This window comes from Monodon monoceros, unplaced genomic scaffold, assembly GCF_005190385.1.
Source record: "Monodon monoceros isolate NGI ecotype Baffin Bay Population unplaced genomic scaffold, NGI_Narwhal_1 Super_Scaffold_18, whole genome shotgun sequence".
Classification (NCBI taxonomy): Eukaryota; Metazoa; Chordata; class Mammalia; order Artiodactyla; family Monodontidae; genus Monodon; species Monodon monoceros.
In genome coordinates, this window is record NW_021703774.1 from 146,395,064 (window position 1) to 146,407,119 (window position 12,056).

At 53.7% G+C, this 12,056-nt stretch overlaps 1 protein-coding gene across 1 annotated transcript; it reads left to right on the forward strand.

Moving 5' to 3' along the window:
* The first annotated feature begins 417 nt into the window (after window positions 1-417).
* On the forward strand, window positions 418-6,276 carry CLDN19 (claudin 19). Its single transcript, XM_029228108.1, has 5 exons — window positions 418-825; window positions 2,078-2,242; window positions 2,354-2,438; window positions 4,231-4,383; window positions 5,110-6,276. The coding sequence occupies exons 1-5, from the start codon at window positions 603-605 to the stop codon at window positions 5,156-5,158; spliced, it is 675 nt and encodes a 224-aa protein (XP_029083941.1). The 5' UTR covers window positions 418-602; the 3' UTR covers window positions 5,159-6,276.
* The last annotated feature ends 5,780 nt before the right edge of the window (window positions 6,277-12,056 follow it).

Here is a 12,056-nt window from a genome sequence, read left to right on the forward strand (position 1 = left end):
CTCCAAAAAGTTCTCCCCAGCGTCTAACCCTAGTCTTACCTCCTGCAAACTGGAATTCCATTTTCTTTCTGTCCTGCGGTCAGAGGACAGAAAACCCCAAGGGTCACATCAGCAGTGCAAGGGCAAAGTCCATCATCTCAGTGCTGGTGTTTGGGATAGGAATTAGGAGAATTTTAGGGCACTCTTATCAGGCTCCTAAAGGGGTTTCCCTAGGGGAAAGGCCCTGAGAGCCAGCCGGGGGTCACTCCTCCCAGCCCCTCCCTTCTCCATCCCTGGGGAGGGGCACCACCTTGGCCACGCCCCACCCCCCACCCCCCGGGGGCTGGGCAGGAGCTTTGCTGGGGACCTTGCCCTGGCTTAGGTGGCGGCTGTGGGCGGGCCCCTGGCCTTTCCAGCTCAGGCCTCCCCCAGCATTCTAGAGCCTGAAGCCACTGCCTTTGCTGCTGCCACTGCAGGGCTGTCACCTCTCCTTCTCAGCCTCTGACCACTTGCTGCACCCCACCCCCAACCCAGCTGCTCCTGTCACCTGGCCATGACCTCGGCCCCCCCAGGGACCCTGGCCCAGCCCTGAGCCCTGGAACCCCTATCCCCTCCCCTGGGCCATGGCCAACTCAGGTCTTCAGCTCCTGGGCTACTTCCTGGCCCTGGGTGGCTGGGTGGGCATCATTGCCAGCACAGCGCTCCCGCAGTGGAAGCAGTCCTCCTACGCAGGCGATGCCATCATCACCGCCGTGGGCCTCTACGAAGGGCTCTGGATGTCCTGCGCCTCCCAGAGCACCGGTCAGGTGCAGTGCAAGCTCTATGACTCGCTGCTTGCCCTGGAAGGTAGGCCTCATGCCCACTGGGATGGGGAGGTGGATATGGGGCTGGGAGGTCCGGAGCAAGCTTTCCCACGGTCTGCTGTCTGCACTGGGCTGCCCTCTCCAGCCCCTGCCTCCCGTGCACTCATGAAGATCCAGGCCAGCCTGGTGCCCTCCTGGGGGCAGGGTCTCTAGGTTCCAGCAGCCATGGGTCCACATGCCAGCTCTTCCACTGTAACCTTGAAGGAGTCACTGACCCTCTCTGTCCTCATCTGGAAAGGGGACTAGGACTTTCACAGGACTCTGGGTCAGAGGAGATGAGTGCCTGGCACTCAGAGGCTCTAAGTCAAGACCCTTCCCTCCATTTCTCTCCATACTCTGCAGATACACTGTGCACACACACCTACTTGCCAGTCCTGCCATGTAGACAAGTATGCCGGCACTCGGGTACACCTACCCACACGCACAGACACACAGCCACACACGTGTACATGCACGTCCACACCCAGGTGCTTGGGCACACGGGTGGCTCTCCTGCCCCTGGGGTGTAGGGGTTGAGCCTGACAAGCTGGCTCGTAAACAGGCGCCACTGCAGCTCTACCCCTGGCTGGGGGCCGACCCACCTGCCCTCCGCCCCGGGGCCGCACAGGCCTGAGCTGGGCTGCTGTCACATGGCCCCCACCACTCTGGACCAGGCAGGTCATCTGGCCTCCCTCAGGGACCCAGATCCCCTGAGCTGCCCCCCAGGCCCGGGACTGACGCCGGCAGCAGGCATACAGCTACCATGGGTGACTCAAAGGGCACAGGGGAAGGTAACTAGGGTCGGAATGGACAATGGGGGAGGCATCCCTGTCCAAGGGCCAACCTGGGCTGAGCTGGGCCTCAGACACCCTGGGTCCTCTTTCTGGTGAATCTGAAAGGCCTGAGGAGAAACTGCCCCCCGCTGCCTGGGAGGGGTGGGCCCCAAAGGGAGGCGCCTGGCTGGAAAGTAGCTGATGGGAGAACTCATACCACCCTGTCACCACACACTACCTGGAAGAACCCGCCAGGGAGAGCGAACGGTGGGGTTAAATGGTGAGGCTCAGCCTCCACACTCTGCCCTCACGCCCTGTAGTCACCTGAGCCCTCAGGATCCCCTCACACCTGCCGCAGGTAGTAGCCCAGGAGGAGCGTCCTGCTCTAGCTCCCGCCCCTCCCATCTCGGGCTCCTCCCACCCGCCCACTTCTCCCCCCCCCCCCCCCCCCCCCCCCCGCTCAGTCCCTCCCACCCCAACCAGGTCACATCCAGTCAGCGCGAGCCCTGATGGTGGTGGCCGTGCTCCTGGGCTTCGTGGCCATGGTCCTCAGTGTCATCGGTATGAAGTGCACCCGGGTCGGAGACAGCAACCCCATCGCCAAGGGCCGAGTGGCCATCGCTGGGGGTGCCCTATTCCTCCTGGCGGGTGAGTGCCTGGCTCCTCCTCCATCCTCTTGACCGTGGCAGGTAGCCCCATCCTGGGGGGCCCTCTGGAGGCCAGAGCAGAGCTGAGACCCCCCCCCCACCCTGTCCTTAGGCCTCTGCACTTTGACGGCCGTCTCGTGGTATGCCACACTGGTGACCCAGGAGTTCTTCAACCCCAGCACACCCGTCAACGCCAGGTGAGCACGAGGGCATGGCTTGGGCCAGGGAACAGGCTGGGCCTCCCGCTCCACCTCCTCTGGGACCACTGGCCTTTGTCCAGCAGGGCACTTGGAGGGGGAAACAGGAGACGGACGAGCCCCAGGTGCTGTTACTGAGAAGCTCTCTGGAGTGGGGAGCAGCTGTGGCTAGGCCCTGAATGCCACCCCAGTAGCTAAATGCCGTGGCTCTGGATTTAAATCCCAGCTCTGCACGGGCTGGCTGTGTGACTGGCAAGTTCCTTAACCTTTCTGTGCCTGGTTTCCTCCCCTGTAAAAGGCAGCTAGGACCGAGGACAGAGCTCAGTGTGGTTGTGAGGGTTCTGTGAGATGGTGCAGGTAAGGGACTTAGCACAGTGCCTGGGCTGTTATTTCTGTAGGAGGCACAGTGACTTTGGGCCGGAGAGATGAGGCTGGAAAAGTCCTAAGGGCAGATGGCAGAGGGCCTTGCAGCCATAGGAAGGGTTTTTTCCGTGTCCTGGTGTGGAAGGCAGGACAGTCCCTCTGGCTGTGGTGTACAGAATGGTGGGGAGGGAGCAAGGCCAGTAAGGTGCTGATGAAAAGGTCTGGAGCAGAGGGCTTGGGGCCAGGGGCTAGCAGTGGAGAGTAGGCCCAGAGATATTTAGGAGCTAGAGTGGTCAGGACTTATAAGGCCAGGGTATGGGGGCCGAATAGGGGGCTCTGTGAAGGACCTAGCCCCTCCCTTACCTCTCAGCTCTGTGGGGGGCAGAGAATGGGATAGTCTCAACCCCAAACATCCCAACAGGCCTTGGGCCCTGGGGTGGAAGGAGAATGAGAAAAGAGATGCCTGGGTTGTTGCAGTCAGGAGGGCTCCCTGGAGGAGGCAGCAGAGTGGAGAGGGGGAGGAAATGAAGACTTCAGGAGTGAGGTTCATTCCCTGGGGCTGGCAGCTCTAGCCATGAAAACCTGCCAAGCAAGAGGTAGCTCTGCTCAGAGATACCTGGGGAGCAAGCTGGTGCTTGCTCCTGTCCCTTCAACACTCCGCAAGGCTGCCTGAGTTGCAGGTCCTGTGCTGGGCCCTGGGGACATGGATGAATCCGGTGCTGTCTGCCCTCAAGTTGCTCCCAAGGGAGCCAGACAAACAAGGAACTGAACAGCCACCCAGTGAGAGTCAGCGCCAGGCGGCGAGCGGAGGGGGGGTCAGGGGAAGCCTTCGGAGAAGGTGGCATCTGAACTGGGCCCTGGAGGCGGAGCACCGGAGGCGAGACGCTCCGGCAGGGGGCGCCTCGTGCAAAGGCACAGAGGTGGGGAGACCCGAACGCTGCAGAGGGGGCGCCGGGCTGGCCCGCTGGGCTTGTGGGTGGAAAGGCCGGAGTGCCAGGTGGAGCCGGCGGAGGAGTCTGGCCTTCTCCAGAGGGCGGCGGGAGCCCGGCGGCGAGTTCCGTGGGCCAGACCGTGACCGAGAGAGATGACAGGACTGCCCCGCCCCTCCTCTCCCCGACGGGCCTGGCGGGCATCCCCACGCCCCCTCATCTGGCCGGAGGAGGAAAGGGGCTCGAGGCTGCGCGGAGCAGCGCAGCCTGAGCTGGGTCGCACCGGGTGGTGTTGATGTGCTGGGGCAGGGGCGGGAGGAAAGGTGAGCGCTCATCCCAACTTACCGGGCGAGTCCGAGGACGCTTGTGAGGCCCCAGCCTCAGCTCCCCACGTCCAGCCCGCCCTCTGCTCTGCCAGGGCGGAGGCCGGGAGCCCCCGGGGGAGGACGGGGCGGGGCGGAGGCGCAGGCACACCTGATGGCGTCCTCCACCCCTTGCAGGTACGAGTTTGGTCCAGCCCTGTTTCTGGGCTGGGCCGCCGCCGGCCTGGCCGTGCTGGGCGGCTCCTTCCTCTGCTGCACCTGCCAGGAGCCCGAGAGATCCAACAGTAGCCCGCAGCCCTACCGGCCCGGCCCCTCGGCGGCTGCCCGAGAGTATGTCTGAGCCCCGCGCAGCATCCGCCGGCCCCTGCCAGCACCCCGGGCGGGGCCAGGAGGGCGCAGGGTGTCCCCCCAGCTCGGTTAGGTTCTGAGCAACTTGTCCCCAACCCAGGCACCCACCCTGCGCTCTGAGACTCAGACCCAGACACTCAGAGAGAGGTGGGAGGCAGGCCCCAGCCCTCAGGCGCACACGCACGGCTGGCACAGGTGCAAGCACGGCACGGACCTGTCCACACCCCGGCCAGCTGCAGTCCCTTTCACGACCACTTATTTACTCACTGACAGGCTGTGTGAGTGTCTTCTCTGTGCTGGGCCTCGAGGACACAGCAGTAAAGACAAGCTGGGTGCCCAGTGCCCTTGGGGTGACCAGAGCCCATCGCCTCCCCCAGCCCATGGGCTCCTCACAGCAACCCCACGGAGGCAGTGCCGGGGGACAAATGTCCCCCATTTACACACGAGGAAACAGGTTCAGAGAGACCAGGAGGCCTGGCCCTGCTGCCTCTGAATTCAGGTTTCGCAGTATGCCTAGTGCTGCATGGACATCCACACAGATGGCTAATCCAGGCCATGTCACCCCTGCCCCAGAAATGGGCCCCGGCAGGGCTGCTGTGAGCCGCACTGGCCAGTCCCTGGGTCCGTGCCTGAACCCCATAGCCCCTGCCACCCCCCACTGCCTGCTGCTCCCCCCGCTAACCAGCTCTCCTCTCTTTTGACTTTCAGACCAGTTGTTAAATTGTCTGCCTCCACCAAGGGCCCCCTGGGTGTGTAATGTCCAGGTTCCCCAGCCTGGCTCTGTCCCACTGCCACACCTAGACCGGGGGTGCTTGGTATCTTTTGGAAAGAAAAGTGAACATCCAGCCCTGAGTGTGGTGTCATTTGATCTGTCCCTGGTATGATGAGGGTGGAGCCTGGCTCAGAGAGGTCAGAGCTGGTCCCTGGGGTCCTTGGGCACAAAGAGAGGGAGACAGATCCAGTGTGGGTTACACAGCGCATCCAAGCTGATCAGGAACCTCCCTAGCTGTCCTTGGGTTGGCACCAGGACCTCCTTGATTGGAGACCCCCAGTCAAGGGAAAATTAACCCAGATCAGCCTCTGCCCTCATGCTCAGGCCTCTTCCATCCCAGACATCCTCCCGGGACCCTGAGTCTCTCTCTGGCCTCTGCCCTCTGTCTCTCCTGACTGGAAAGAGCTGGCCACAGCTCTTGGAAAGAACTGTCCCTTGCCTTCCCCTGCCCTCAGCCAGCTCTGTCCTGGCTTCCTCCACCACCTGTCCTAGGACATCTCCCACCAAGTCACCAGATCCTAAGGACGCAGCTCAGCCTTCTCCCCTGACGTGCCTCTGAGAGGTGGTCAGACAAGATGACTATCGCGCATGCACTCTCCAGGAGAAGGTAGGGGTGGGAGGGGAGAAGCAGATGGCAGAGCTGCTGTGGGATCGTCCACAGGCGCCCCAGCGTGGCAGCGGCTGCACGTACACAGGGGCGTCTCAGGGGCTGGAGGGGGTGGGCCCCTGAGCCCTGGCCCCCGGAACTATGAGCAAGAACTACAGAAGAGTGTCTCTGGGTGCCTGACGCTATAAAGCAGCGGCTCTTGGCGCGCACATTCGAGTCACCTGGGGAGCTGATGCCTAGCTCACCCCCCACCCCAGGTGTCCCAACCTAATGGGACTGAGGTGGACCTGGGCATCTGAGGTCAGCAGCACTGAGGGCACTTCTGTGAGGCCTGAAGTTTGGGGCTGGGGGGGCCCACATTTCTTGCCCCTCTGAAGGGGTCTCATGTCCAAGAAGAGGCGGGACAGACAAGAGGAAGCCCGTTTCCCTCTGCCTTTCCTGGGACCAGGCCGTTTCATGAGATCCACACACCCTCTCAAGAAATAAACCCCTTTTGGCTGAAACAGTTGTGCGTTTGATTTCTGTCACACACAGCCAGAAGAGCCCCGACTAATGCCAAATTTGGAACCTAGAAAGTGAGCGTCGCAGTGAGGGCTCCTGTTCCAGGTGTCGCTGAGCAGGTGGGGTGTGGAGCCCAGAGGCTGGCCTCTCTGTCCCAGGCGGGGGATTCGGACGCCCTCACTATCTGGTCAGGAAGCGGTTGGCTGGGAAACCACGTGTCATCTCTTGCGGTTCAGGGACCACCAGAGGCTTGGGACTTGGTAGGAAAATGTCGGGATAGAGTGTGCTGGCTGCTTCAGAGATAGGCTGTGAGAGAGACAAGCTCTGGGCCAGCGGGCAGCATGAAGGCAGGGTGGAAACAAGCTTCCGTGTGATCCTTTGTGAAGAGAAGACTTTTGTGGCTATAGCCAGAGATTGGAGAGCTGGAGAGTCAGCTGACCACTCACAACCCAATCAGTACACTGATTAACAACGGAGTGGGGTCCTGGCAATGGGAGGATGCCTGGGAAAAGTTTAGAGTTTGCAGCTAGAAGAGTTCAGGAGGCCTGATCCCCTCCCCCATGCCCCCAGTCTCTCCTCTTTCAAATGTCTACATCACGGTCACCTCGGCTGCCAACCTGTGACAGGGCGAACTGTCCAGCTTTCCTGTTTCCTGTCCCAGCCTCAAGGCTAGAGGGCTGAGAGGAGACCCAGGAAGGTGGGTCAAAGGGCATGATCCTAAAGCTTGCGCTGTTATTAGCAGAGTTCCTCCAAGAATGAAATTGGCAAGCCATAAAAGGCGGTTTGGGGAGGGATATACCTGTGCCCTCAGCCCCGAAGGAAAGCCGGAGTACCGTGGCGACAGGTGTTCAGCTAAGGGGAGGGAACTGGGAGCTGGAGCAGCAGGCCAGTGCACTCAGCTATTGCCTGAACCTGAGAATATGGATGGGAACTGAGCATCGGATGATGCCAAGGAATTACGGTTAATTGTGGGTTATATGTATTGTTTATTTTATGTGATAACGACACTGTGGTTATTACTTTTTTAAGCCTTGTCTGTCAGAGGTGCACACTGAAACAATATAATGGCTGGATTTGCTTTAAAATACTCTAGGAATAGAAAGGTCAGGGGCAGGAGAAATTATAAATTAAGATTGGTAAATGCCAGTGGTACTTAGGGGTTCACTCCGCTCTTCTGCACACATGTGTGCGTGTGTGTGCGCAAATGAAAAAAATCTAAAGGTTAAAAATACGTCTAAGTTTGGGCTTCCCTGGTGGCTCAGTGGTTGAGAGTCTGCCTGCCGATGCAGGGGACACAGGTTCGTGCCCTGGTCCGGGAGGATCCCACATGCCGCGGAGCGGCTAGGCCCGTGAGCCATGGCCGTTGAGCCTGTGTGTCCGGAGCCTGTGCTCCGCAACGGGAGAGGCCACAATAGTGAGAGGCCCGCGTACCGCAAAAAAAAAAAAAAAAAGTCTAAATTTTACTGGTTGTATAATTTAGTATCCTCCCTGCTGACCACTGGAATAAAGGTGATGAATAGAGACTCTTGCTACTCAGAGCACAGTTCTCCAACCACAGGATTCGCATCCCCTGGAAACTTGTTAGAAATACAGAATCTCAGGCCCCACCCCAGACTAGGTGAAACAGATTCAGCATTTTAAGGAGACCTCCAGGTGACTCCTACACATACTGAAGTTTGGGCTAGGGAGAGCTGTGTGTTGCTTCTCCTTTTCTAGATTTCAACTGAGAATTGCAACTGAGCTACCATTGAATACTGGATGTAATGAAAGTGGTTCAATTTAAGATTTTGCCTAGAGTTGGCCAAGCTTATGGGGAACCACAACGAAACCTGATCCAGGCGACACTGGCCATGGAGAATGGACAACACCCAAAGCAGTGCTTCCTGACCTTTTCCCCTCGTAGAGCACATGAAAACAATATTTAATTCAATTTATGAGACCATTGCAGGCAATTTTATTCTGGACAACAGTCTTGTTGAAAACAACTAAAAATGTGGAGGAAACTGATTCACTTTGCTGTACAGCAGAAATTAACACAACATTGTAAATCAACTATACTTCAATAAAATTTTTTTAAAAAGAAGAAAATAATGTTGAGGAAAGGGTAAACAATTCTTCAAAGCATCAAAGGGCTGACACGATGCTATGGAATCACAGAGTCAAAACCCGAAGCACTGCCTCTCCCTCTCTGTGCAGTGGCCAATGTGGTCACCACAAAGCTGAAGAGTCCTTGGCTGGCAGGGTCAGAGATTGGTTACGTATAAGGGGATTGAACAAATAAGTAAATACACTGAGAATAATGGGAGCCAGGCTTCTCATTGTCAGGGAACGGATTTACAAAGATGGAAATGAGGAAGACTAGAATAAATCTTGTGGAGTTGGATTGGAATTGGAGGTATCTGGATGAACACACAGTTTTTATATATGTAGATAAATGTAGAAATAGATATAGTTGTGTGTGTATGTACACATGTGCGATATACATACACAGAGCCTTCTGTAACCATGGATGTGGACCTGGAAAGATGGAGAGCCGACTGCACTACATTTTTTTATATAAGGGACTTGAGCATCCAGGGATTTTCGGTATGGTTGTGGTTGGCGGGGGAGGGGTCTGGGTGTCCTGGAACCAATCCCCCATGGGTGCTGAGGGTCGACTGTACATATATCTGTGAGCTCTATCCCCTAGACAGGCCAAGAACAATGAGCCCCAGGGGCAAACCCATATCTTGATTTCTGAATACCATTCTCTACTAAAAGGTAGCAGAACTCCAGGGAGAAATGGCGGATTCGAGAGCTGGGGTAAGGAAAGTACAAAATAAACTTGGATCATCTCGTTCCAGAAAGTAAGAACGTGCTCAAGGAATGATGGTGACATGTCTAAAGGATACAGAAGCCAGACTAAAGGGGTTCCCTCTAGCTTCATCTGAAACAATTTGAGTATCAAAGTAAGTAATAACAGTAATGGATTTTAACTCCGTGAATAAAAAAATAAGAATCCACTAGTCCATACTGATATAAATAAATAAATAAGTGGGTAAGAAGAAAAAGCTCTACAGTAAAATGCCAAGTAATATATTAACTAAGAAGTACAAAATATTTAACTTAGCAGTGATGAACAGAAAACTGTCAAAGTTATGAAAGACAGCAAAGACCGAGGAGACTGAAGAGGTATTACAGCTACATGCAATGAATCATCTTGGATTGGATTCTGGACCTATAAAGGACATTCTTGGGACAACCAGTGAAATTTGAATGGTGTCTGTGGTTGAGATGATAGTACTATATCACTGTGAACAGATAGTTTTGTAGGACATTGTCCTTGTATTTTAGGAAATCACACACAAGTACTAGAAGAATAATGAGGCATCAGGAAAATAATATGCATAAATACACATGAAGAAAGAGTCACAAGGCAAATCATTGCAGTATAATGTTAATTGGGTGATCTAAGTGAAGGGCATGCAGGAACGCTTTGACCTTTTCTTGCAATTTTTCTCTAAAGTTTGAAATTATCTCAAGATTGAAATTTTTTTGCTGTACGCGGGCCTCTCACTGCTGTGGCCTCTCCCGTTGTGGAGCACAGGCTCCGGACGCGCAGGCTCAGCGGCCGTGGCTCACGGGCCCAGCCGCTCCGCGGCATGTGGGATCTTCCTGGACTGGGGCACGAACCCGTGTCCTCTGCATCGGCAGGCGGACCCCCAACCACTGCGCCACCAGGGAAGCCCAAGATTGAAAGTTTTTTTTAAAAAGTCTAAGGGAAAGCTGGAATACTGGAAAGCCACTCTTCTAAGAGGGCACTTGAAAATGCCTCCAAAGATGGAGATGGAAATGAAAGCTTTGAACTCACCTACGATGAAAACAAACAAAATCTTTATTTCACCTTCATTTTTGAGAGATGATTTTGCTGGGTATATAATTCTGGGTTGACTTCCCCCATCCTTTTCAGTACTTTATAGATGTCATGCTAGTGCTTTCTAGCTTACATAGTTTTTAAATGAAAACCCTGCTGTAGCTCTTATTTTTGCTCCTTTGTTTCTCTCTGGCTGCTTGTCATATTTTCTCCATCTCTGGTTTTCAGAAGTTTGACCATGAAGTGCCTGGGTGTGTTTTTTCCTCTGTGTTCATTTTGCTTGGGGTTTTCTGAGCTTCCTGGATCTGTGGTTTTTTTACCTTTCTCTGACTCTGGAAAATTTGCAGCCATTATTTTCCCAAACATTTCTTCTGCTACATTTTTCCTGTCTTCGTCTGCTACTTCAGTCACATGCTTACTATTGTGTCACAGCTCTTCGAGAGTCTGTTCTGTTTTTTCCATGTTTTCCTCTGTTTTGTTTGTATAATTTCTACCAACTTACCAAGTTCATGACTTTTTCCTCTGCTGTGTCATCATTTGATAAGCACATCTAATCAATTCCTCATTTCTGATGATGGTGGGCTGCTGATACCTTGTGCTTAGTTTGAGACCTGGAATCCAGAGTTTTTCCTAGTGTTCCTGAGCTTCAGCATTCAACACTTCCTGCATGCCTGCACAAGAGGGAATCTGTCTCCATGCTCCTGCCCCTTCCCCGGCAGCAGCTGGCCGTTGCTCGCTTTATGACGCAAGGCTCATGTTGGTGGCAGGGAGTTTTTCTCAGTTCTGCTTCAGCCTTAGTCATAGACAGGCCCTGTGCACATGCACATCTGAACTCTGCCTTGTAATGACAGTGGGGCTTGCGGGGGAGGGAGTTTCCTGCCCTCCCATCAGGCAGCAGACTTCTGTTTTGTATCTGTTCAGGATCCTAGTAATGAGTTTCCTACTTTTCTCTAGGGTAAGGCAGCTTTTCCTTCTACCCCATCTCAGAGGTAGGCAGCCTTGGTTTAGGACTTCTTTCTTTGCTTTTCATTCCTTTTTTATCTCCTAATATTCCAGACAGGATCATTATCTTCGGCTTGTTAGTGCAGGTCTGCTGCTTGTGAAGTTCTCCATTTTTGTCTCAAAATGTCTTTTTTTCACCTTCATATCCTACTGTGTATAGAATCCTAGGTTGACAATTATTTTCTTTCAGGTCGCTGAAGATATCATTTTACTACTCTGAAACTATAATTTTACTATTTTCTGGCATCCATTGTTTCTGTTGAGGAATGAAATGGCTTAAATATCTCTCCTCTGAAAATAATTTTTTTTTTCTGGTTCCTTGTAATATATCCTCTTTTGCTTTTTTTTTTTTTTTAAATTGTGGTACAATTTTTGATGTGTTTAGATGTGGATTTCTTTTTATTTAACCTCTTTGGGATTCTTGACTCTTTCTTTTGGTGTTTCCCCCTCTCCCCACCCCAGTCATTTCTGAGTCTCAGCCATTATCTCTTCAGTTTTCTCATTTTTTCTTTCTTCTGTGGCTCCAGTTACAGACTGGTTGATTTTCTTACTATATTCTCTATCTCTTAGGTTTTAGCCTCTATTTTCCCCCTTTTTTATTTTCTGTACTTCATTACAGATGATTTCCTTCAACTATCACTCAGTTAACTAATTTTATTTTATTTTATTTTTTTTTGTTTTATTTTTTGGCCACGCTACGCGGCTTGCACGACCTTAGTCCCCCGACCAGGGATGGAACCCAGGCCCTTGGCAGTGAAAGCGCTGAGTCCTAACTACTGGACCACCAGGGAATTCCCTAATTTTATCTTCAACTGTGTTTAATCAGCTTCTGAACCTGTTCATTGATTTCTTTGGTGTATTGTATTTTTATGTTCTCAGATTTCCACCTGGTTAATCTTTTAAAATCTGCTGTGTCAATT